Genomic DNA, 24,332 nt, shown 5'->3' on the forward strand with positions numbered 1-24,332 from the left:
ATTTTTAGCGGCAATCATTGGTCGATTTTCTAGCGTTGCCATTCGGGGAGTTGTAATGAGGCTTTTTTTTTGTCGCCGTGTAAGAGAAATATATCTATATATGGTTTAGAACTCATCAAATTTGTTTGAACAATATAATGTATTGAGAATATAATTGTTATTTAAAAAAATTTAAACTAAAAAAATTACTTCTGTTCACCAAGAGATCTAAATGTTTATAATACTAATAGATAGTAATATTTGGACGTGGGAAGTAGAGGCGCAAGAGCGTAAGTAAGCAGAATTCCTTTTAGTACATACATGTTAAGTGAACATTTTTAACTTTAGAAGAAAAACTGTTTTCTGCCAAGAAAAAACAATTATTGCGAGGCAATCATTAGGGTTTGTGAGCGGTAGCGAACAGGGGGCTTTTCCCCCTAGTATTTTTATAAAAATCTAATTTTTGTGATAATAAACGTAAAATTGTCAGCATTAAAATAAGTATTGATTATCAGTATTGATACTTTCCAAAAAATTTTATTCGGGAAAGGTAATACAAAATGATTAATGATTTTTGAATGATCAATTTATAAGGTTTCACGTGTCCTTATGAATTCATACTTATCTAGAAGAAATAGCTCAATATACTTGTTGAAAAAAAAATCTACACGTACGACGAAAGGCAATTTTCTTCATCCTTTTCCGGAAAATTTTGTTTAATTCTTTTTTTTTTTTTAAAGTTATCAATAAAATAAATATTTATAATGGAAAAATTGATTTCGTGAATTCATGGGAAAACGTTTGTTAGCTATTTACTAAAGGTAATATATAACTCTCTTTGCAATAAATTTTCAAGTTCAAGGTGAGTTATGCAGATGTATGATAACTATTTTACAAATCCAATTCAAAGTGAATATATCGTCATCTTTTGCCCCATCAGCAAAACGCATTGCAATATTTCTTCGACTGAATGTCAAAACATATCAGAAAAGAAATATGCGAAACATTCTTCAGGAAGGTTTGAGCAAAAAAAAAATCTAGGAAAAAAAGAACCCAACTTAAGTAAATTGAAGGGATCGATCGAAAACTCTTCTAACCAAAACCAATTCGTTGCGCCCGCGCAATTACGTCATCGCCCGCACGCCGCCCCAGCTGCCTCCTTCCAATACATTCTATGCACAGACACCTTGCTTGAATAGCAAACCTTTTCTGTTAGGGACTAAGGTGTCATAAGGGTGATTCCAACCACAAGTCCCTCTGTCATCGTAGCAAACGATTGAGACTAGTACTAAATTTTCAGGCTGTAATTTATTGCTAAGGTGATCTGCAGATAGATCGCTACCGATTTTCCATTGTTCCGCAGGTTCCTTATGCCTGCACTTGTGCTAGCGAAATGGCTATCGGTCATCGCCGTAGTCTTCACGTTGACCAGTGGAGATGTGGTTTCGGCCGAGGAAGTATTTACCAACGCTTTTCTCGTCGAATTGACTGATGGACACGGAAATGAAGTCGCCAACGAAGTCGCCAAGAGGAACGGATTTACAAATATTGGACCTGTGAGTAATATTTTTAGCATTTTATGTTATGGTTTAATTAAAATTCAAGATTTCTCTAAAATTAATGAAAATAAAAATATATTATTTTCTATTCGTAATAATTTTCAGCTCTTAATGCATAAATTTTGCATTTCTTTTTTGTATTGCTATTGAAATTTTTTATTTGAAATATTTATTATGTTGTGTATATTTTTATGAATAATTTCATGAGCATTTATCATGTGTTGATGTTTGTTTTGGGTTAAAGCGTTTGTTAAAAGTTTCAAAGTCTAGCGTATGTTTTATTAGATCGAGTTGAGATAGAACTGAATTTGCATCAAAACGACTTGGTGGCATTAAAAATAATTTTTGATTTAATTTTTATGGAAAAATTAAATAAATATCAATTAAGCAATCTTAATAAAAGTAAATAAGCAAATAAGGAAAATGTTTGTCAAAGCAATTGAGTGTCATATTCTTTGGAATTGTTAAAATTTTTATAACTCAATTTTTAGCAATAAGCGAAACAGTAAACTTGATTGTAAACTGATTAATTAATTGAAACTGATCATCATTCTAAAAAATGAACTTTATTTTGCATATTGCATTACTTTTTGTTCTCCTTATTTACACGATTAGAAAAGTAGGTCAATATTTTTGAATGTAAACGATGAAGCGCTGAATTTTCATAATCCTCAACTCTTTGCTATCTAATCTGAAGGGATTTACTAACTAAAAATTATTTCTAGTCAGATTTTGCAGTTAAAAAATTGTATTAACAAGTAACAACAAGCAAAATAAATGATGTAGATGAGAGCTGCAACAGTATGTCCAAATTGGGAAACTAGGACACGCTCATTTCTTATTCTCATCAACGAAGGAACAACGCCAGTGACTAAGTAAACCAAAATTCACCAAATTAGTTCATTTTAAATTAAATAGAATATGCCAGCAAAACAATTGAATAATGTCAATTCTTAAATACGTTAAATAATATGTTAAAATTATCGTGTCTGAAATATGTTAAAATTATCGTTCAAAAATTCTCAAATAGAAGCATTTGATAAATGTTCATGTATCTTAAAATTTCAAATAATAATGATATAATTTCATGTATTATCTAAGATTTCATATTGTTTTTTTTTGTATAATCAAACTGTAAAGGTTATTTTGAAAAGACTAAATTGTTACGGTCAGCTGTAATGATATAATATTGAGTTATTCTATTGAATCGTTAACTAATTAATTTTTTGATAGAATAAATATTCAAGTTCTCATACAAAATACTAACACGTTCTTTTTTCAGATTTAAAAGTTTCTTTTGACAAGCATACGTAATATAAATAAAGCATACCTTGTATATCTTTGATATAGTCTTAACACTTATTTCTCTTACGTGGTACTCATATTCGGCTGTATTTCAAAATCTACGTTTTTAACAACTATTAAATATTTAGTAAACAATCACAAATTATACATTCTGTTACATAGAATTACTTAAGAAGTTTCGAATCTAATGTGAAAGCATATATAAAGGAGACGTGCTTTTTTTCCTTTCCCTTTTTTTTCCTCAGTACCCAGTAAACTATTTGCCCCAAACATGGAACAAAAATTTGGAAGCTGGCCCAGACGATTTTTACACCACGCTACAACAAGAAGTTTAATTACTTGATAGATTAATGGGTTTATCGTTTTTTTAAAATATTATTTTTAACTGAATTTATGAAATTCTTTTGTTATTTGCTTTATTTTTGTTCGATGAAATGCATAGATGTTTATTATTTAAGAATAAACTGCATGTAACTGATGTTAATGAAGACTAAAGCGCATTTTTCAAAATAAATTGCAATTTACTTTACACCTTTTATTTCCTCACCATTTTCCTTGTTTGGAATTTATTCTAACGTTTAATTAAATGTTTAATTTAATTATATATATGAATATCATATACCATTACTCATTTTTGAACTAAAGAATAAATCCCGGAAAATATTATGAATGTACTTTGCTTTTTTACCTCATTATAGTAGAATTTCTTATTTAACAAAATGAAATTAATCAAAATAAATAAAAGTAAGACAGAAGCATTTCATACACAAACTAAATCTAAAATAAAATATTTGGAATTAATTCGAAAATTTTAGTTTCTACATAAATGCAGAATATTGAAATATTTCGAGACACTAACATAAGTTCACGCAAATCTATCTCTATTTAACAATTTCTATTAGAATGATGCAAAACAAAAAACATAATTATATAGCTAATATCACACACAGAAGTATTTCCTTCATTCCTCAATGCAATAAATATAATCATCATTTTTACTATAATTGTTCTGAAATAAACTAAACTATGACAGAAACACTTAATATAATCGTAGAATGTCAATAATATAAACCTACTGTATCAGTTAACAGTTTCCTTTAAGTGTTGCTAGAGGGCGCAGGAATCCGTTGGACCTAGAGAAACTTTTTGAAAAGCGTCGGATGACGTCTGAGTGAATAGTCCTTAAGTATTATAGAACATTCACTCTGCCCTTAGTAGGGTGACGTAGTACATACATTCTCAACAACCCTCTAAAACTGAAAGAAATTGATAAAGGAGACAAAATGTTGGTGATATTATCAAATTCTGATAATACACAACATATTTTTTCAGTAATTTTTACTATGAATATACTTAAGATTGCATTCTTCATACTAATAATAATAATATTATTATTAAGCATGCAATCTTAAGAATGGTTAGATTTTACGTTATAGAAAGATTTTATGTTTGACTAATTTTAGAAATAAATCAGATAAAATTGAAAACATACTTAGTAATAAGTTTTCAAAATCCACAAGATGGGGGAAAATTTACAATCTTAATTATATATTTAAAAAAGTTATTTTTGTTTTAACATCATGATTGCCAATTCCGATTGCAAATAATGTCATGCCGTTGCGTTTCGATTTACTTGCTTAAACTGATAGGTGTTAAGTAGTATGAGCGTCTTTTACTAAGTTTTAAATATCTATTGATGATCTGATGTTATTTTTGCATTCATAGCTTAATTATTTTTAAAACTAAGATAGAAATCTGCTGGAAACATCAGAACTCAACAAAGCTTCATTCTTACTTTTTCAAGAAGCTTTTGAATCTTGTTATTCATGAAATTTATTAAAAATTACTATAAGAAATTCTGACTGAAATTGTTTATTTGTTTACATTTTTTATTTGTAAAAGTTAAAATTCATAAAATTTTAACTCGAAGCGAAATTTAAAACAACTATCATGATATGAGAGTATAGGGGATAAAAAAAGGTATTCTTGTATTAACTCATGGCTCCTAACTTGCGATTGATTATCCACATATCTAAAAATTCTTTTTCAGAAGGGTTAAGAAATAGTAGATCCGTTAAAATCCATTAAAAGCACTTCTTTAGTAAAAGATTACAAAATTCAAATTCAGTTACAGTTACACTACCTTTCTTTTTCTTCTGAACCTATTTCTTTCTGCTATTTTAATACTAGCTTACAAAATTTTAAAACCATAAAAAATTAGAACCTTAAAGGTTTTTGAAATACTTTTAATTTACTAAACGACAGTAAACTTCTAACTAGATTGCAAAAATTTTACTGTGGTTAAATATAACTCCTTGACAAGAAAATGTGAGGCTTTATTGAAACAAGAAATTAAATATTAATAATAAAAATAAATTCTCTCTAACCAATAATTCAAAGCAGCTATTCAAATTGTCTATTTCTTTCGGTTACTAAAGTTTAGTAAAAACTGCACTTTAATGAGACAACTTGCAATAATTAAAATGTATAATTAGGAAGTTAACAGAATTTTTAATTTGGGAGTGAGTAGACATCGTCAAAAAATAATTTTTTTAGCAGCAACATTTAAAGAAGAAAAAGAGGAACATTCTTGTGATGAATAAACTCGCGCCATAATCTAAAACTGAAAAACGACCAATTATTTAAGTTGTATAAGCATGCAACATAATGTACACTTTCTTAAAGAAGTTCTTAATTTTTTTTTTGCTAAAGTTATCAAAGCACTTCGCAGTTTGATGAAAATTTTTAATGTAATTGTATATAAAATAACTTTTTATAGCAGAATAGGTTCATTTTATTCTACTTCATTAATCCTCAAATTAACATATCATAATCTTCTTTACAGATTATATTTTTCTTCATGTGCCTTTTAACAATCCCTAATAAAATCAGTCTGTAGTAGGACAAAGGGGTCATGAAGGTTAAGATTCTCCTATTTTAAGACCATCTGCTTCAGGGTTTCAATGTGGTCATTAGCCGCATTAACTTCCCGGACGAGTTGGTACCGACTTATTTGAAGCTGGGTGGGCTATCATCGGGGATGGAACTCCCATTCTTTGATAGCTGAGTACTTTAGCCATTGTCCTATCTTGAATTATCTATGAATGAAAGTTGTAAAAAAATTACGTGTCCTCAAAATGGAATATCAAAACATTATAAATTTTCCATAATATTTAACACATAGTGCACAAAATTTTGTCAATTCAGAAAAAAAAAACTATTATGTAAAACAAAATTTTGAAAAGTGCCATAAAAAAAAATACGGATGATTTTAATGGGTAGTATAAGAAATTTTAATTCTGCTATTATATGTTTAAAAACTAATCAAAAACATTATCATAATTAGAGATACAATAATTGTATTACTCATCCGTAGATTAATGCCTAAACTAAACAACGTATGGTATGTAATATGTAAAATACTTATATTTCAAAGTCATGTATTTTTATTTTTGTATAATATTATTATGCATTTAAAAATAGCGAAAACAAATTAAAACAGTATCATTCCATTTTTTCTTAGTTCACAAAGAAATTTTACTCAAAAATTATAAGAAGTATTAAAAGAATCTCGGAAAGATATCAAATCGACTCATGTCAACTGGTAAATTAATGTATCTATTTGACTGACATTCTGTTAGTCTACAAAAACGAAATATTTATTGTTCTATTTGCAGTGGTTAACGTGATTATGGTCCCCGATGCAGCTCTGTAATCTTCATGTAAATATTCGTGACCAATCAAGCATATTAACAGAGCTAGAATATTTTATGGAATATATTATTATAGATGTATTTATAGAACTCAATTAGAGGAGAATTGAATGAAATATGAGCCGAGTTTATTTATTTGTTTGTTTGGCTTTATAATATAGTAGATTGTATTTCAAAAGTAGCTAAGTGAATTATTCATTTCATCGTTGTTTCACAATTATTGTGTGAGAAATATAATGCTTTGAGCATTTCAAAGGAGACAATTATTTAAAATCTAATAAACCTGATTTTAATTAAATAGTTTTGACTGCTATGTTTGCTAAATTAGAAAGAAAGTGTTGAAGAAAATAAGTCATAACAATTAAAATTATGAATTTTATTACAAATGATAGCAGTTTTAAGATGTATTTAAAGTATTGCCTGATTATCGAAAGGACGTATAAAGGATTTATTGTTTTAGAGAAGTTTAAAATGTTTAAATATGAAAATATTTTTTAAATCAATGTAAAATGATGGATAAATTTTCAATTAAAAGAAATAATTATTGCCATTTGTAACTTTTGAATTTAAAAACAATTTATAATATCAAAAATAATTTCCCTTTTAAAATAAATTCTTATATTGTAAAAAAAAACATTTTAGAGGTTAATGAAACTTTAAAATTTTATATTACTGCCCCAAAAAAAAGCATAGTACATTTTTCAGAAGTGAAAATTTTAAATTATTAACGAAAAGAATATTTTTAAAAATTGTTCCAACTTTACGACAAAAAATGTATAACTTTACTTATTAGACCTAAAAAAGAAGTTTAATCTATTCATATTTTTGCATAATATTAATCTTTAAAAATTTTTAGTGTATCCCATCAACAAAAACGCTTGTAACTATTTTACACCAAAGTGATATAGAACCAAAGGCAGTCCCTGTCGTAGTGAAAAACCCTACTCGGTATAAAGTAGCTGCTATTACTTTTGGTATTTAGTAAAGCAAACATTTGAAATCATAGTAATATAAGTGATAGTTAATAATTTAGGATTTATATATGCACCAATTCATGAAATAAAATTCGTTTGTAAATCTAGTACATTTGCATAAAGATAATGATTAATGATGATTATACTTAAGGATATCATGGTGATATTCTTAAAGTTCATTTCTTAACAACGAATCGCAGTGCTTTTTTGCAATATTAAAATTTTTTCAATAGATTTTAATAGTTGACACTTTGTGGTTTATTATTTAGTTCCTCAGTCTTATTTTTGCTGACTTCCGTCGATTATATTTGTAACATGAATTAATTATTCTTTTCTACGATTTGTAGTCTTAAAGTTTTGTTTAATTTATTTTCTCCATAAAATTTCCTGAATCAAGATTGGACTACGCGACTTTTCTATAGTGTTTTGAAGTGAATTAGTTTCTCATACTGGTCCTTTGTGTTGAAGGAGAAACAAATTATTTAATCAATTCAAGTATTTTATCTTATATATTAGTTTTTTTATTTGTGATAAAAATAAAACATATATAAAGAGGCAAAATAAATCTGATTTCTTAAGTGGGAAAACTGAAAGACACTATGTTATTCATTTGTCCAATAATTGCAATTTTCATATGTATTTTATGAAAAAATAATAAAAACGAGAAATTTTTTAAATTACCATTAACAAAATTTGCATTGCTTTTAATCTATGCATTTGATCGAATATAAATAGGTATAAATAAGCTACTTATGGCCTAAGCAATTTATTTGCACCTATTTATGTTCGACAAGAAGATAAAAGCTGCTGCGCATCTAAAATCTATAAACTTAGTTGGTATTTAAGTTACTATACTATAATTCATAATCAAATACTTTAAAATAGCTTTAAATACAAAACTCTGCAACAATTGGAATCCGATTATGCAATAAATATTATTTGTCACGCAATATTTTAATAAATTTAAATAATCATAATAAGCTTGAATATTTAGTTAGAATAAATTTTCTGGTTTATATAAAGCAGAAATACAGTTAAGGAAAATGCTGAAAATTCCTTATCATAGCTATTTGGGAGAACGTTGTTTTCCTCGCCGAAATATTTGTTAGTTGCTTAGCAACTATATATTTGTTTTTTATCCCCAAAATATCTCATATCAACTTCTTGATATTTTTTTCGGAAAAGTATGGCATTTTTTATTAGCAAAACTTCCAATTGCTGATTTTATTCTAATAAAGAATATATTGCATTAACCAATATAAATGAAAGTATTTTAATAGTTTCATTTAAAGCATCTTCGGAATTTTTGATATACTTAAATGTAGAATTAAAAAGAAATAAATAGCCTTGATGTATTGTTTTGCGATTACACATAAATATATATTTTTTCAAGAACCTAAGAATTTATATATTTTGCAATAAAATTGAAAAATTTGCTTGTAATTGGTATCAATATATTGTAATTGATAAGTACGATGACAAAAACTATTACTATTTCAAAGTAATTAATTGATTATTTTACAAGAAAAATATTATGAATAAGCATTTCACTTTTTAAACAAAGTTTAGAAATGTTATTTTAAATCTTTAATACTCTACTGTGCTTGAATTTTCATTCTGAAATAATGGTGAAATAACCGTCAGCAATTTGTCCATCCGATTGACCGTTAAGTTTACGGTAAAGAATATCTTTTACCTTTTCTTTTACCTATCTACCAGTTTTTAACCATTTACAATTAGTATGGTTTTAAAGCGAAAAAAAGAAATATAACTGGACATAGGAGCTAGGCTTTTCGTTAGGTAATGGGCACTGGAGAGTGCTAGACCCAAATTGAAGAGAGCAAGACACTGGATAATCTTTATTCGTTGAAGTGAATGGAAGAAATAATGGGGTGTCAACGCTAGGACGCGAACTCCAGTTCTATCAATCATGAGATTGACAGATTGCTACTCTCGGCTATAATATGTAAGCAGCTGCAAGAAACTAAGTAGCTTTATTAGGTGGGTAGCTTAGTTTAGTTGGAGAGCTAAAATTCTAAAACAGTTTTTCTCACAGTTAACAGTTTGATTACCATTTTGTTTACGGTTATTTGACTGTTTAGTTTGTATATGGTGAAATAGCAATAAAATAAATTTTTATTTCACCTTTTTTTCCGAGAAATTTCTAACAGTGTTCCGTTAGAAATTTTGGAAGGCGATGAACGATTACATTGATCTAATTTGATGCCACTTTAATATGGCGCAAAGTTGAACCACATTATTATATAAATTAATCATACGCTGATATGGTTGCATATACAATGGCATGGTTCATTTTAATATCTTCTTAAAAATGCTTCAATTTAACGCTGCATCATGTTTTAGCGAAGAACCGATTTTTCTATATTTCTGTTAGAGCATTATGACAATGATATATGAGAACTAGATTCTTGCTTAAATTGATAGAAGAGCATATATTAAGTGGGAATGTTAATCTGAATTCTTAATGCATTTACTTCTAATACAAAAAAGACATAATAATTATTTAGTGCGTCCGATAATCTTTATTATCTTGCAATCCCATATATCATAAACAAAACGCATATTTACGTCCGATGCAAAAAAATATGTTTCTGTTGTATTTGCATATATAGTGTGCCTAATGATCTCTAGCGTCTGGTAATATAATGTGTTACAAAACTTATTTTGGACTTTTTTTTGTACACAAGAATATTTGTCTAGTAATCAATAAATCAAATGTTTAAAGTTTCAATTTTTATCTTTAAAATTAATTCATTTTTATATTTATACAGTTAATTCATTTACTATATAATTATATACTTCTGTTCTAATTAATTATATAGAACCAAAATATAGCATATAAATATAGTTCCTCCTCCACACGATGAAAAAAAAATCAGGTGAAATTTCCGTATTGTATGGTGATGACATTGCTGGTATAAAAACCGTACTTTCTGTTAATAAAAACAAAATAAATGGTATTTAAACCATTCATAGGATAATTTTTACGTTCATACGGAGCATCGAAAATTCTTAAATGATAGTTTTTATTACCACACACATTTTGTAAAAAATTCAATACTGAAATGTGAAATAGTTTTTCTGCCAGGATAAAAGGTTTTTTGCCAAGCACTAAGATATCATAATTTTAAAATTTTTTGCCATATTTGCAAGATTTTATCACAAATTACAAAAAAAAATATTTGGTTGCCAATTTTATCAAAATCCTAACCGAAGCGTAAAAATTATCGACAGTTTTGTTGTTCCCGCAGTTTAATTTACCGAGTTTTAGTTGTTTTAAGCATTTTCTTTTCTCAGTGCAATCATTAAATTTAATCTACGCAGTTTATGCCTTTAATTGATAAGAATAGGTTTTCATATTGGTTGTCTAGAATAACCAAAACCTTTGATTTGAAATCATTTCTAAATATAAGCATTTATCTCTTCCAATGAGGGTGAAATAATCCCAAATTACAACTATAGCAGCCAAAGACCAAGCACTAAAGATTTAGTAACAGTAGAGAAACGATATTGTTAATGATGTGTCGTTTAGGTAGCATTTGACAAACAGCGTGGGTTCAACATATACTAACGAGTGGCATACGGGATTAAACTGAGAGCATCTGTTTTAATGAGGACATCAGAAAATCTAATTGCTATCTTGTATGCAGGTTAGGTATTCTGAGTTTTCATTTGAATAGTTCTTGATATTTTCATCGCTTTTTCCCCCTTGTTTTTCACTTTCATTCTTATTTGAAACAAACTTTGGATTTCATGTTCTAATATTGCAAAAGTGTTTAAAATATTGGGTTGTTTGGAAAGTAATTTCATTTATTCATTCAAAAATGAAAGATATATATTTCTTATAAGGAATTAATGTTTTATTCAAATATATATGTCACGGACAATGTAAATAATTAGGCATTGTTTATAATGCCCGGGCAATTTAAAAAGTGCCCAAAAGGATATGACAAAATGATAAATTATGTTGCAATCATTACATTGCCGGGTCATTATGCATAATGCTAAAAGTCAAGTGGGCAATTTGTGTCACACACAGCCACAAGGTGTCTTGGGATATTCATCCACTTTTAGATGCACCTGGATAATTTTTTTCAAAATTTTTTCCCGCACATGCGCTGTATAAAGCAACTACTTCAATTACTCTTATCTGGCGCAGTTTTTATTATTTTTTGTTTAAATTTTAGAGCAATAATTTTGGTATCAGTTTAAAATTGATTCAAACACTTTGTTTAATTTTTTTTTAATATTTAAGCTATAGCAAAAGTGGCACTAGACCTAGTATATATTTCGGACATTTACCAAAGGTCCAGTCATACTAGATCTGGTTAAGTGCCATTGCCCGGTATACATTTGCCCGGTATATCTTACACTGACGTTTTTTTAAGGTCAAGTGCCACTGCCCGGTATACATTTGCCCGGTATACCCTACACTGATATTTTTTTAAAGTCAAGTGCCATTGCCCGGTATATATTTGCCCGATACTCCAAACACTGATGTTTGTTCTAATCTATCGTCAGTAAGTATTAAAATATCGAATAAATGTAATTATATCCACGAATAAATTAGTCTCAAATTGGATGTAATAAATATTTCGGACATTCAACAAAGCGACTAATTTGATTGTCAACATTCACCGGTGAACATTGGCCAGCCAGAATCATACCACACGCATGTGGTTGTCCCATTGCTGACAATTAATCAAAGTACCCAAAAAAATAATAGCGGTATTTATAATGACCGGGCAATGTGAGAAATTATCGTAAAGTAATTCAAATTTATCAAATTGCCCAATTTTAATGGTCACTATTCATAATAACTAAGCATTATGAATACTGACCTAAATAATTACATTGCCCATAACATACATAATCCATTTCGGTCCTAATACCTATTGTCATATTTCTACAAATTGTTGCTAGCAAGAAAAACTGATGCAGGTGATTTTTGAGCCAAATTATCTCCTTTTATCCATGATCTCTAGCGTTGTTTTAGATAACCCATTTCTCATCCCCAATGAAGATGCGCTTCAAAAATGGATCATTTTCTTGACGTTTAAGAAGAAAATCACAGATGTCAACGCGACGGCACAGATTTGTTTCCGTAAAAACATGAGAAATCCATATGTCGACTTCTGAGTTTATACCTAAGCATTTTAAAGATCATTAACGGTTAAATTTGATAAATTTAATATATCATCGATCTTACGAGTTGTTATACACAAGTTTGCACAATTTAATAACTTTATTGTGTCTTCAACAGCTTCAAATGCTTTCCTCATCAGCTGCAGCATCAAAATTACCTGATCGAAATTCTGCCAACTGGTTTCGGCACTAGTCTATCCATATCATTTTCTCCATATCCGTCGGATATTTTTTCTCTTTCCTGAACAGGATTTTAACATTTTACAAAAGCAGAAAGTTCCGGACATTCAGCTTTTTTACTCTCCATATTCGAAAGAACTCCAACCAAAAACTACTGCTTAGAATCAATCGAACTTCTTCCCAAACATTCTGATATTTATTCCATATATTTTTGCAGCTTATCAGATGGCAAAAAGTATAATAACTGAGCAGCTTAAGTGTGAAGTACATAGTGAAAAATACAACTATGTCTTCTATTGGGCGGGGGGGGGCGAATTAACTTTCTGAACAACCCAATATGTTTTCCAGAAACAGCTTTTGTCATACTAATTTTAGAATGAATTGGCAATAGCGTAATGTGAGGAGAGATAGACAGTTCATGATAAAAAAGTCGGAATAAAGAGTAATGGCGTTTAAGTGAATTTTTAGTAAACAAAAACAAACATCCCACATTAACATTAATCTTTGTATTATCAACTGAGAGTCAGAAACCAGACTGGTAGTCCTTAAAACCTTATAACTAAAATTTTTTTTGAATATTTGTTATTTTTCGGCATAATTTCTGATTTTAGTGAAACATTTTCTCAGATAGCGCTGCAGACAGAAAACGTCTACATCAAAGGAATATTACAAATTAAAAATATTTTAATAAAAGAAAATCACAAAATGTTTGAAATATCATTCACTAAACTGAAAAACATATTTAAAAAAATGTTAACACAAGAATATTACAGAGGAATGTAGACACACAAATGCCACTATCAAATGCTATTTTAAGTGTAAAATGTTTAAATTTCTTAAACACCTATTTTAAAACCATAGTAATTTAAAACAACATGAAAATTTACACCGACTAATTTCCAACAGTATTAAAACTAGTTAGCTGTATTTGAATGGTCAGAAACTCTAAAAGGTTTAATTATGGTTGATTATTTTTGGTCGGATTATGATTTAAGCGGACGTTTTAATTAAAAAGAAAACTTGGCAATGTAAATTACATCTTGTTACTTTTAATGTTTCAGACTAAAAAAACGTATGAGTCTTGCAGGAAATATGAAACTTTGAAGAAATTTATAGCAAAGTAATCATCTCTTCTTTGTATGGCCGCATGTTAAATTTTAGTAGTATTAAAGCATTTGACTAATGCGTAATCCAATTAAGTTTATTATTTCATTGGCTCACTTATTCTGTAATCTCATTGGCTCATTTGACAAGTAATCATTACATCACAGTTTTGTATTCATGATTTTATAAGCATACTAGTTCCGAACGGCTTCAAAACTACAAAATTAAAAAATGCTCTTTTTTATAAACTTTACGGTTAATCGGATGAACAGACTGCTGCCAGATATTTTATCATAATTGTGGAGTTAAAATCCCAACAGTGTATGATAACGGTTTGCCGTAAATTTTGGTTTTCCAAATTATAGTTCTTATTGCCAAGCAACTACAAAAAACTTCAAACTGAAGAGTAAATTTAATCTAATAAATCATTTTTATGCCATGCTCTAAGGTATCATCATAAAATTGCGGAATTTTGCCCCATTTGCTACTAAATAGAATGGTAGGAAAACCATTATTTATTGTGGATTTCACAAAAGGTCATTAACAAAGCGAATTGGAAAAAAAATATTGTGCTTTTTGGTATTCCCATAGAACCATAAATATGGTAAGTATGACCATATTTTGGTAATTTTAACCATACTTTTTTTTTAATTTAAAATTATTTTGTGTCCATGACACGACACCAGCCAACCAACCATCTATGATTGATCCACTTGTTGTGTAATTATTATATAGTGTGTATAGTGTGTAATAGCTATCATTTTATGTGTAATTATTAAAATGGTTTATTAGATGCATTGCAGTAGTGATAGTTATCATTACCTTCTTCCAATTAATTCCATCAATTAAAATCAAATAATTTCTTAAAGTCATCACAAAAAAATAAAAGGGTGGTGAAAACTATCCATTAAATTGTTCAAATCTTAAAATTAAAGCTATATAGACCTGTTTAAAATGTTTTGAATAAATTAAAAAATTTTTAAATCCATGAAGAAGTTTAGCAGCATAATTGCGATCGCAAAGTATTCATTGAAAAAAAATTTAGAAAGATAAGAGAATTTCTTAATTTCATTCGATTTAGAGAGAAAAATGTGAATTTAAAAAAAAAGGAGAAAATATCTTTAAAATAAAATCAGTTATCAGAAATTTTAAAGGTATACAAGTGGAAATATTTTATCAATAGCTCCATTCTAAAAAATATTAAATGGTTTTATATTTGGCGAAAAATTTTGGCCCCTCTTACACAGAAAAAAATATTTTTAATTTCGAATGTATTGTAAAATACATTAAAGTATAATTTAAAAAACATATTTAAATTATTAAAAGTTTAATTAATCAGATTAAAATGTAGAGAGAATTCAAGCGAAAGACAATTTTTCGATCATTTTTTTTCGTCATTTTTAAATAAAATATTTGTTCTATTTATTAAATCGTATGATTCTTTGAAATAAATCAATTAGAATACTTTCAAAATTCCACCAAAGCAATTTGGTTGTAATTATTGCCATTGTGCCTTCATATTAAATTCTCCCCCTTAATTAGAAAATTGTTTTTTAATTAGTTCATAAACATAATTTGCATTTAAAGTTTTTATTCATTTCATCATAAAAAAAACATTTTCTTAGCAACAGCATTAATTAATCATTTGAAAGCCTTAACGTAGCAAAATGTTTTGATATTTCTTTTGCTTTCATCAGATAGGAAATAAATATTTAAAAGTAATTTTTTTCAATTATTGTTTGCAACTAGATAGAATGTGTGTAAATTCTAATCTATTTAATTAAAAACATTTTAAACAAAGGATTCTTGGTATTTCACTTAAGAGAAACTAATTTCGTTTGTAAGGAATTTGAATTAGATTTACAATATATTAATAAAAACGTTCTGAAAATATTTCTTTCGAAGTATAGAGCGTTCAAAGAATATTTATTATCTATATATTAGTAACAAAAATTTTTTATATTTCAGTCTAGAAAGGTTCACATCGATGTTTTTTAATATTTAGTGAGTGTTCTACGTTTAAATACATACACACATCTCTCTCTCTTTACATATATATATATATATATATATATATATATATATATATATATATATATATATATATATATATATATATATATATATATATATATATATATATATATATATATATATATATATATATATATATATATATATATATATATGCTAACTAACTAACTATATATATATGCTATATATAGTGCGGATATTATCTTGCTAACTTAATGAACTATTTAAACAAAAGGCTAGGAAGGTTTAATTTCAATTTATTATGGCTACACTTTTTCTTACCGGGCTTCATGCTGCACTAAAAAAAGATGATGGGTTACGTATAAAAAAGCACATGCAAGATATGTACCATTCAAATAGTTCCTATTAGCTTTATGGTCTCCTCTCTCTGTTTAATAGTTTCCACCCATTTAAGATATTGGCTGTAGTTACAGCACTTTCTACCTACTAGGATTTCTTTAAACACATTGTTAATATTTCTCACGACTTTGACCCACGTAATGTCATAATAAGTACGCATAATCAATTTTATGTTCAAAGAAAGTTGCTGTATTTCCAGTTGCTAATTTACTTTATTATTTTATTTTCTATGACAAAAATGCACGGAGCGAAAAAGTTAGAAAAATCACCGTTCTATATGGTAATGACATTTTTGGTAAAAAAAAAATGCTAATTCTTGTTAATGAAACCAAAATATACGGTATTTAAACCATTCAGTTGGTACTTCCCCCCCCCCCATATGAAAATTTTGGTTTTGAAAATTATAGTTCTTATTACCATACATTTAGTAAAAACAGACAACTGAGAAGTAAATTTTTCCAAATTAATGGCTCTAAGGTATTGTGGCGTAACTACCACTATAAATATTAAATACCAATTCACTAGTATATAAGACATGTCAACTTGATTCTATCAAGAGGTACCTTGTGATAGATGAAGGTTGACATAGTCATTAATTAATTCCCTTAGTACCATGATAAAATTACCATATTATTCTTCATTTATCAAATTTTGTAAAATTTTTTAAAATAATATTTCATTCCTAATTTTACCAAAATCATCACCAATGTGCTTCGGTAAAAGTTACCTCACTTGGTGTTCCTGAAAACCAAGAATAACTGTAAATTTTACCACAGTTTTGACCATAATTCTTATCATAGTGCATCCTTTATTCTTAAAATACCATAAAAAAGTAACTATATGGATACTGATCGTACAGAAATCTATATCATATAGTATCCTTAGCAACCCATTCTCTCATATAAAGAGATTTCATTGATTTAGAAATTGGATCTTCAATTTCCGTCTTGGGGCATTTCTCTCGAAAGTTATTCAGAAGTCATGAATAGAATCAACTGCGATTTTCTATTTTTGATAACTCGAATTTCTCATTATAATTCCAAGCAGATTCGAGGCACTCATTTGAAGTTTCCAATGAAGTTATAAAGCAGGAAAGCAAACAACACGCATTGAATAATTTATATCTCAAAGGAGTCTAGGCAAACCAAATATTCAAACTTTAATTCTAGGAATATCCTTTGATATTTAAAGAATCGCTCGCTGCTTCTAAAATCCTGGTTTCATCAAAAGACTCGTTAGATATTGAAGTTTATTTATTCTAAAGGGATATTTTTGAATAGTTTTTACGCTGAATATGTTCCAGAATAATTTTGAAACATCAAAACAAAGAAAGCATTCAGCACATTTTTTAAATAGTGGGAGATTTTTCAGTAAGTTAGTATTTTATTTTTTATATATAAGTTAGTATTTACACCCGGTGGCTGAGTGGTAGTGCTTCGCGCTCCCGTGCTACAGGTTCTAGGTTCGATCCTCGGGCCGGGCAAGGTTGACTCAGCCTTTCATCCCTTCAGTGGATCGATAAATGAGTACCAAGCAGGCTTGGGAACTAAACACTGGGGTTTTCGCGCTCGGCAAACCACCTAGCCGGAACATCCTGCCCCTGCACCCTAGAGCCCAAGGTCAAGGAAACTGAGATGGGCACAGTATTGGCCCTCTATGGGCTGTTGCGTCACTGAGTTTTTAGTATTTTATTTTTAACTGAGTTTAGGAATAAAAAAAATGTGTTTTTGAACTCATTCGTTAACTATATACTGATGGTACCAAAAACTTATTGTCTTAAATGTGTTAACAACAATTGTAACAATATTTAAAGAGTTTATCTTTTACAAAAACAATGTTTCTTGTTCAGTTTATGCTATTTAATTTAGGCAATTAAATAACTTTATATTTTAATTCCTGCAGTGTAAATTTTTTTTCAAAATTCTCAAGTTTTGTTTTGCTCAAATGAATTAGATGTATTAAAAATAAAAGTTCACCAGAAACAAAATAATAGCTGCTTGATACACTGCTGGTACATAGATGATATAGATAAATGCCAAAGTTAATGGGAAATATGAGTCGCTCAGAAGCCAATGCGGTTAAGTCCATTTTTTGATATTTTCTGATTTTTGGAAATTTTGATGAAATAAATAATAATCTTCTTTGTTATTAAAGGATTTACTCGTTGGTTACTTTTTTCTAGGTTAGACAGCCCTTTTTTTAATAGCTTCTGAATATATTGTATAATAATTTCAGAAGCCATTGTGAATAAGTCCACCCTTTATCAATATTTTTTTACATAAACTTTGAAATAAAAATTAAATTATTCTTCTTATTTCGATATTTGTTGGTAACACTGAAAAACAAGAAATTCATAGTAATTTAGGGTTGCCAGACGTAGTATTTTTAATACTAAGGGATACTAAGGGATATTTTTAATACTATGGGAATTTTATTATTTTTACATAAATTTCTTATCTTTTTCAGCTGCCAAAAGGTATAAGTCCTAAAATTTTTAAGATGCTGTCATTATTTCAATAAATACTTGCGTTTTTATTTACACATCCTGTACATATCTCGTTTTTTTGCAGAGTTTACACCTCTAAAAAAGACTTTATACACTTTTCTAATTAAATTAATAAACCAAGAATTTTAAAAACTAATGTATCAAAAAATATTAATTTTCTCAATTTTTGTGTTTTGGACTTAACCGCATTGGCTTCTGAGCGACTCATATGAAACATTGTTTCTTAAATTTTACTAATTGCACTCTAGAATTGATATTAACAAAACAGTTAAATTGAAAATAGTATTTTATAATTTAATTATAGCATGTTATAAGATGTGCACTGCAGAAAAAAGTTAAGAAAAAGAGAGAACAAAAACACAATGCCCTAAATAAACCTCGCACTCCAGATGTTTAAATGAATTTGAATTAGATCGCAAAATGGATACCGATATTTCTACAAACCTGTTCTAAACTTCAGAATTTAAATCCATTTAATCATTTTTAATACTATTTAATACTAAGTTCGGAAGTTCAAAATTGTTGTAGTTTTTTTTTTTTTTTTTTTTTTTTTTTTTTTTTTTTTGGCAAACAAAGTGAAACATAGTGACGAAACTGAATAATAGTGCCAAAAAAAGGACATTTCGGTTTCTGTTTCATAAACAGGAACATTCCTCAATGTCACTACACAGAATGAAAGAAAAAAGTAGGAAGCAAACAGGATGCAATAACAAAAACTAAATAACTAGTTTCTGCCTCAAAAATACCTGAATTGTTTTGATAAGGGTTTTGTATTAAAGTATTCTTACCAAAAACAGCTATGATTTTGTTTCCATGTAATATATATATATGAAAGGATTTAAAAAAAAAAACTGAAAAAAGTTTTTTTGACATATTTAATTTAATATTGTTATTTTCATTTACATAATAATATTAATGCACGCAACACATGAGACACAAACCAAAAGTAGTTTTAGAATTCTCATGCTTCCAGCTAAGGTTATTTTCAGATAATTTTATCAAAATGATTTTCTTAAATTTATTTTGCACAAATTTAGCATTTTTTCATTCTAATAAAATTAAAGAATTATGTCAAAACTAAATTATTTAAAAACTGTTAGTTTAACTATTAAATAAGTTAAAAAAATATATTGTTATCAATTAAGGGACTATCCCCAGCTCGCTAACCTCCAAAAAGATTGCTAAACTCATTTTTCAAACAGTTGCCGCTCAAATAATACTCGTTACGCTCAAGAAAATGACCCCACTTTTCCAGAAAAAATGTGGCTGGCAAATAATAATCAGCACTGAATAAAAAGTTTTAAACTTATAAACATAAGTTTAAAATGGTTAATTTTATAATAATGAAAACATCGTGATTGAAGTGGGTGTTTAGCAAGTTTTAATTTGATGATGTAGACATTTTTCATTACACTGTAGGAAAATTCCATAAAAGTTGTAGAGTTGGCTGTTAATTTATACGGTCAGCTTCATTCTTTGAGGGAAAAAGCAATTCCCGTGGTTTTAACGAGCTTCAGTAAAGAGTAGAGTCTACAGTTAATTCCTACGATTAAATTAAATAAATAATCCCAAGAAACTGAAGAGATAAGACATTACCTGATTAAAATTTTCATTCTCTTCAAAAATATACAAAAATGAAATGACAGTTGACATGCTTCAAGAGCATAAAAAATAGGTCCCCATTTTCAAAACTTGACAGACGTGAATGTAACGAAACAAAAATGATTTGAAAGAAAAATTTAAGTAGCCAACGAAAAATGGAAAAATAAAGATACGAAACAAAATCTAGAGAAACCACCGAAACCAAGAGAGAAAAATGATAAAAAACAGAACAAGAAAAAAACACAGTGATCGAGAAGCAAATCAGGTTAAAATAGATTTCCACACGTTATAGAGAAATGGGGACGAACTACTATCGTTAGCAAGGGAATCATCATACAAATGAATAAAATAAGATTCCAGGGTATCAAGAAGAGTCAACGTGACTGGAGGGAGAATTTTTTTTTCTTTTGATGAGGTTGAAACATGTCGACTGCCATGTCATTTTTGTATATTTTTGAAGCCTATGAAGTTTTCAATAAGGTAATTCATAGGGTTGCTATATAAAGCTTCGTAACTTTTTCATGATGTTTTAAAATCAGTTTGCTGACATTAAGATCTTGGGTTCGATCTCTACTGTAGTTATTGAATAAATTTTTCACCCTCTCTTTAAATTGGTTCACATGGAAAACAAATATATAACTATTTTACTTCTCTCCAGGTGGCAGCACTACATTATTTCGCTCTGTGCAAGCATGTCTCTCTTGCTCTTCTGGTGTGCTTGTCCTTTGTTGTGTGATGTGTTAATGTGGCCGGGTATTTCTGGCAGCATGGATAATGTCAATGAGAGGATAACAACTACCAACCGGGTAAAATTAAAAGAGCATCACTTCCGGCATCTTCTGTAGCTTAAAACGTGATAGTTCTATACCAGCCATTAAAAACAATTATCATGTTAGCTTTTATTCGAGCATTACTTAATTTTTGTGCCTGTATTATTAACAGTAAAATCCATCTTTACAATAAAACGGTTAATACCAGAACACTTTTCATCAGCCATTGACCTTAATCTATTTTAGAGGACTGCAAGTCGAACTGGAAAGCAGTTTCTCAGTGTCCGGATGAAAAGAGTTTTGCTTAAAATGGATGTGACTCAGAAATTCCCATCCTATTTACATTCGAAACCCCATGAGAAAGTAGTTTTTTTCCTCACGAAGATAGGAATAGGGTGTAATATCGAATTGAAAGTTACCACGTCTTCTGGATTAAGGCGTGGGTGTATATGGGTATTTGTACAAACCTACATCCATTTCCCATTAAGAGATTAGTTTAGCTAACAGAGCTTAAGTAAAGAGTGCAAAGTGTATTCATTTAATATAAAATGTAATAAGAAAATAATACTCTTATGATTTCCGTATCTTACATTAACAGTTAGGGAAGCAACCGTGTATGAATGATTTTCTAAAGAAAAGTGTTCTGGCAACATTACTCTTGTTCGATTGCTTAAATTCATCGTTGGAAACAAAAATAAGGAATATATTTAGTTTTAAAAAAAGTATATTGAAAATGAATGAAATTTTTTAATCGTGCTAATGGTAATCATGCACTTCTTAAACTGATGCACTTCTTAATTGTTCTATTGCTCTATAAATTAATTTATAGAGCAAAAGAAAAGAATAATATTGCTCTTCGATTTCAAGAGACAAATAAAGGAAACTTAAAAGATTTTATTCTTATCTTTCTCGATGATTGATTCTAACAAAGTGTCTTATTACAGTTTTTTTTTGTTGCTGTTAAGCTTTATATGGTAACAGCTTTAGTGTAAGGAGGAAAGCTTACGTCAAGAGTTTGATAAGAATGTTTTGTTTTGTTATTTAAGTAATAATTCTCGAATCATTGGCATTTTCTTTCAAATTAACGTAATTTTAAACAAAATTCTTAAGAATACACTGTATGTTATTAACAATGGTCTTATAACACCATGCTTCCGCTGTCAAATTTGGATACGGGAACAGGGCTGCAGTGTAAGAAGAAAAGTTTCTTCAAAAATTTTATAAGAAAATTTTGTTTTTTTCATTTACGTAATAACTTGCGATTCACTTGTTAAAAAAATTCTTGATAAAATTTCTGTAAGAAAGTATCATCACTCAGGATGCCAGTACTTTTTACTGTAAAATTTATAACCGTAATTTTTGTAGTAATATTTTTTCAATTACAGTGATTCAGTAAATATTACTGTAAATATATTACGGTATATTAGATTTCTCCTCTAGTTAAGTTTTACGGTATCATGGGAATTTTTTCAGGAATAATATTTTACAGTTCACTGTTGTTTCATTTTTTGACAAAAATCTTTAAAATGAACAGCATATTAATAATCATTCTATAATAACAACATGCTACCACTGCCGTCAAACTTTATATGGGAATAATAATGTAGTGTAAGGGCAAAAGATAACTTTAAGTGTTTTTCTGAGAAAAAGATGTAACATATTTATTGAAAAATATATTAGAGAATGAAATACAAATTAGAGACTTAAATATGGTATTCAAGAGCAAGGAAACATATAGGGCCTGTTAAGGAAAATTATTAGTTGCTTAAATATGATTATTTTGAAATGAGTTGAGATAGACAAAAAAAGCATGAAATAACTAGATACAATATTTAATAAAAAGGCATGATGAAAATTTGATTTAGTTTTTGGTTGGAATAAGGCTGAGAATGAATTCTTTGGTTAATAATGCATGAATTTTAAAAGAATTGTTATTAACTATTCTCGTTAATGATCGATAAAACGAATGTTTTGGAGCTAATTCAATTAAATTTTGTCCAAATTTATTTCCGTATTTACTCATTGATTTAGAAATTTCTGAAAACTTACAACCACAATTTTCCTTTGTTTCTAACAGTTATTGTAATAAAATAAAGTAAAATCATGGATAAATGCAGTATTTTTTTCTTCTTAAAAGATACTTCTTAAGAAAGAAAAGTACTTATAACTTTCACAAGCAAATTTGCATCCATATTTATTTAGATAAAAACTGAGATTTATTATGGCCATGAAAGGCTATTAAAACTAAGTAATGCATATTTACTGAAAGAAAAAAAAATTCTCGATAAAAATAGTCGGAACGTTAAAAGTTATTTCTTCTTGTCAATATTGTTAGAAATCTCTCGGTAAAAATAGTTAAATAGCAATTTATTTAATTGATATTTTTACCTTATTCAGCCCAAAACAGTTGAATAACCATAACAGAGATTATATTGAAACTGTGTGAGAAAAAAAACGTTTATTGATTGTTTTTTTACGTAATTCACAGTATTTTATTCGGTTATTTCACCGTAATTTTAGAATGAAAATTCCAACTGTGAATGTTATTGCTGACTAAAATTTATTAGTTTGTAATAGAAAGTTTTGTTTCTAAAAATATTTTGTCCGTCTAATTTTTTTTATTTGATTATGTTTGATAGATAAAATTACGTATTTGGACTTAATTTCAATAAATTAGTTTACATCTATTTTATAAATGAAACTAATCACTTATTTCATTTAATTAGTTTAAAAAATTTAATAACGTTTAGTTATCCTGAGACTTAAGCCCTTTGTTGTTAATTTAAACCCTTTGTTGCTTAAATCATCATTCCAACTAAATTATTTTCCTGTTAGAAACACTCCCTCAGATTAAAATCCAATCACATTCCTTGAACAAATTTGTTGTTCTTAACAATAGGAAAAATTAAGAAAATATTTGCTCAAGGAAATGTGGATATTGTCTTACGTTTGTAATGATTATTTTCATTTTCGACATTTAGCTGACTACTTTATTGTGAATGACACAAGAAAGTGAATAAAATGTTTATTTAAATGTTGACTTATAATGAAGCCATTCTCGATAGTTTAATATAGTTTCC

General features: G+C 28.2%; 1 protein-coding gene across 1 annotated transcript in view; it reads left to right on the top strand.

Annotated features, from left to right (window-relative positions):
• The first annotated feature begins 1,119 nt into the window (after positions 1-1,119).
• The window catches only part of amon (prohormone processing protease amontillado), a 276,980-nt gene continuing 253,767 nt past the window's right edge, over positions 1,120-24,332 (top strand). The window contains exon 1 of the mRNA XM_016069221.4: positions 1,120-1,535. Coding sequence (XP_015924707.1) covers positions 1,350-1,535 — 186 coding nt within the window. The 5' untranslated portion in view covers positions 1,120-1,349. The remainder of the gene's footprint in view (positions 1,536-24,332) is intronic.

This window comes from Parasteatoda tepidariorum, chromosome 7 (genome assembly GCF_982258835.1).
Source record: "Parasteatoda tepidariorum strain Cologne lab strain chromosome 7, Ptep-v5.0, whole genome shotgun sequence".
Classification (NCBI taxonomy): domain Eukaryota; kingdom Metazoa; phylum Arthropoda; class Arachnida; order Araneae; family Theridiidae; genus Parasteatoda; species Parasteatoda tepidariorum.